The sequence below is a fragment of the Sinocyclocheilus anshuiensis genome, unplaced genomic scaffold (assembly GCF_001515605.1).
Source record: "Sinocyclocheilus anshuiensis isolate Anshui unplaced genomic scaffold, SAMN03320099.WGS_v1.1 scaffold776, whole genome shotgun sequence".
In the NCBI taxonomy this organism is placed as follows: Eukaryota; Metazoa; Chordata; class Actinopteri; order Cypriniformes; family Cyprinidae; genus Sinocyclocheilus; species Sinocyclocheilus anshuiensis.
This window is the reverse complement of record NW_015555808.1, coordinates 21,007-21,991: the sequence shown is the minus strand read 5'-3', so window position 1 is coordinate 21,991 and position 985 is coordinate 21,007. Positions and strand designations below refer to the sequence as shown.

The window sequence follows — 985 nt, the reverse complement described above, 5'->3', positions numbered from 1 at the left end:
ATGACAAACAACAAGCGCTACTCTACACTGCTCAAAACTCGCGTTTGAATCATCAGTGGCAAATCCTTTAAATATAAAAAACGTACTTACAGTCTGTGAGTCAGAATAGCCGGCATTGTAGTCTACTCTTCCAGGATCAGGAAACAGTCCTCCATAAAATGTGCTGCACACATCTGAATATTTGGGCTGAACTGTTCTGGAACAGTGTCTAGTCGTGTCCTCTTTTGCTCTTTTGGAAGGCCAAACAAAGTAGTTTCGCTTTCACAACGAAACACACAGCGGGCTAGAGTGAGCGGAGACAAGCGGGCTAGAGTGAGCAGAGGCCGGCGGCTAGAGTGAGCGGTGGCCGGCGGCTAGAGTGAGCGGCTTGAGAACGGTGCGGCCAGCGGGCTTGCGGCAACCACATGTGAGGACCCCGGGCTGGACTCTGCTTTGTCCACGGTGAAAGCAGTGCACTTAACATCAAACTGCCTCTGTTTCACACAAATGCTGGCACAGACGTGACGTTCAGTTTTCACCCACCTGTTTATGTTCCAAGCAGCAACCTCCCGCTCTCTCTGTGAAGCCAACAAGGAAGTGACTTAAACTGTAATTCATCAACTGGCCGTTAGAGGCTGGCTGCAAAAAAACTTTGCTGGTGATACACAGCCCTAATAAGCACTAACATTTTTTGCAGTGTGCAACTGTGTTAATTTCCTGTCTGTACTGTGAAGTATATGGAAAAACTTGTGCGCAGCCTACGCACAGCCCCAAAGTAAAAGCATGGATACTGGCTACTCACCCTGCTCGCGCCGTTTGATCTGCTGGATCTGGTCCACGGTGCTCTTTAAGATGTGGCATTTGTCCGGTATGTAGCGGCATTCCAGCTCCCGCCGTCGCTTCTCCGCACTACCATACAAACATGAACAAAGAGAATTGTACATTTTTTTTTAGAACTTACTTGAAAGAACCTTAAGCACTGTACTTTACAATAATACATTATGTA

The 985-nt window shown here is 47.5% G+C and overlaps 1 protein-coding gene across 1 annotated transcript in view; it reads right to left on the bottom strand.

Moving 5' to 3' along the window:
• Positions 1 to 888, bottom strand: part of LOC107675037 (nuclear receptor coactivator 1-like) — a gene marked incomplete at its 5' end in the record, with an annotated part of 36,239 nt that extends 35,351 nt beyond the window's left edge. The window contains one exon of the mRNA XM_016469230.1: positions 782 to 888. Within this exon, the coding sequence (XP_016324716.1) occupies positions 782 to 888 (107 nt within the window). The remainder of the gene's footprint in view (positions 1 to 781) is intronic.
• Between the last annotated feature and the right edge of the window lie 97 nt (positions 889 to 985).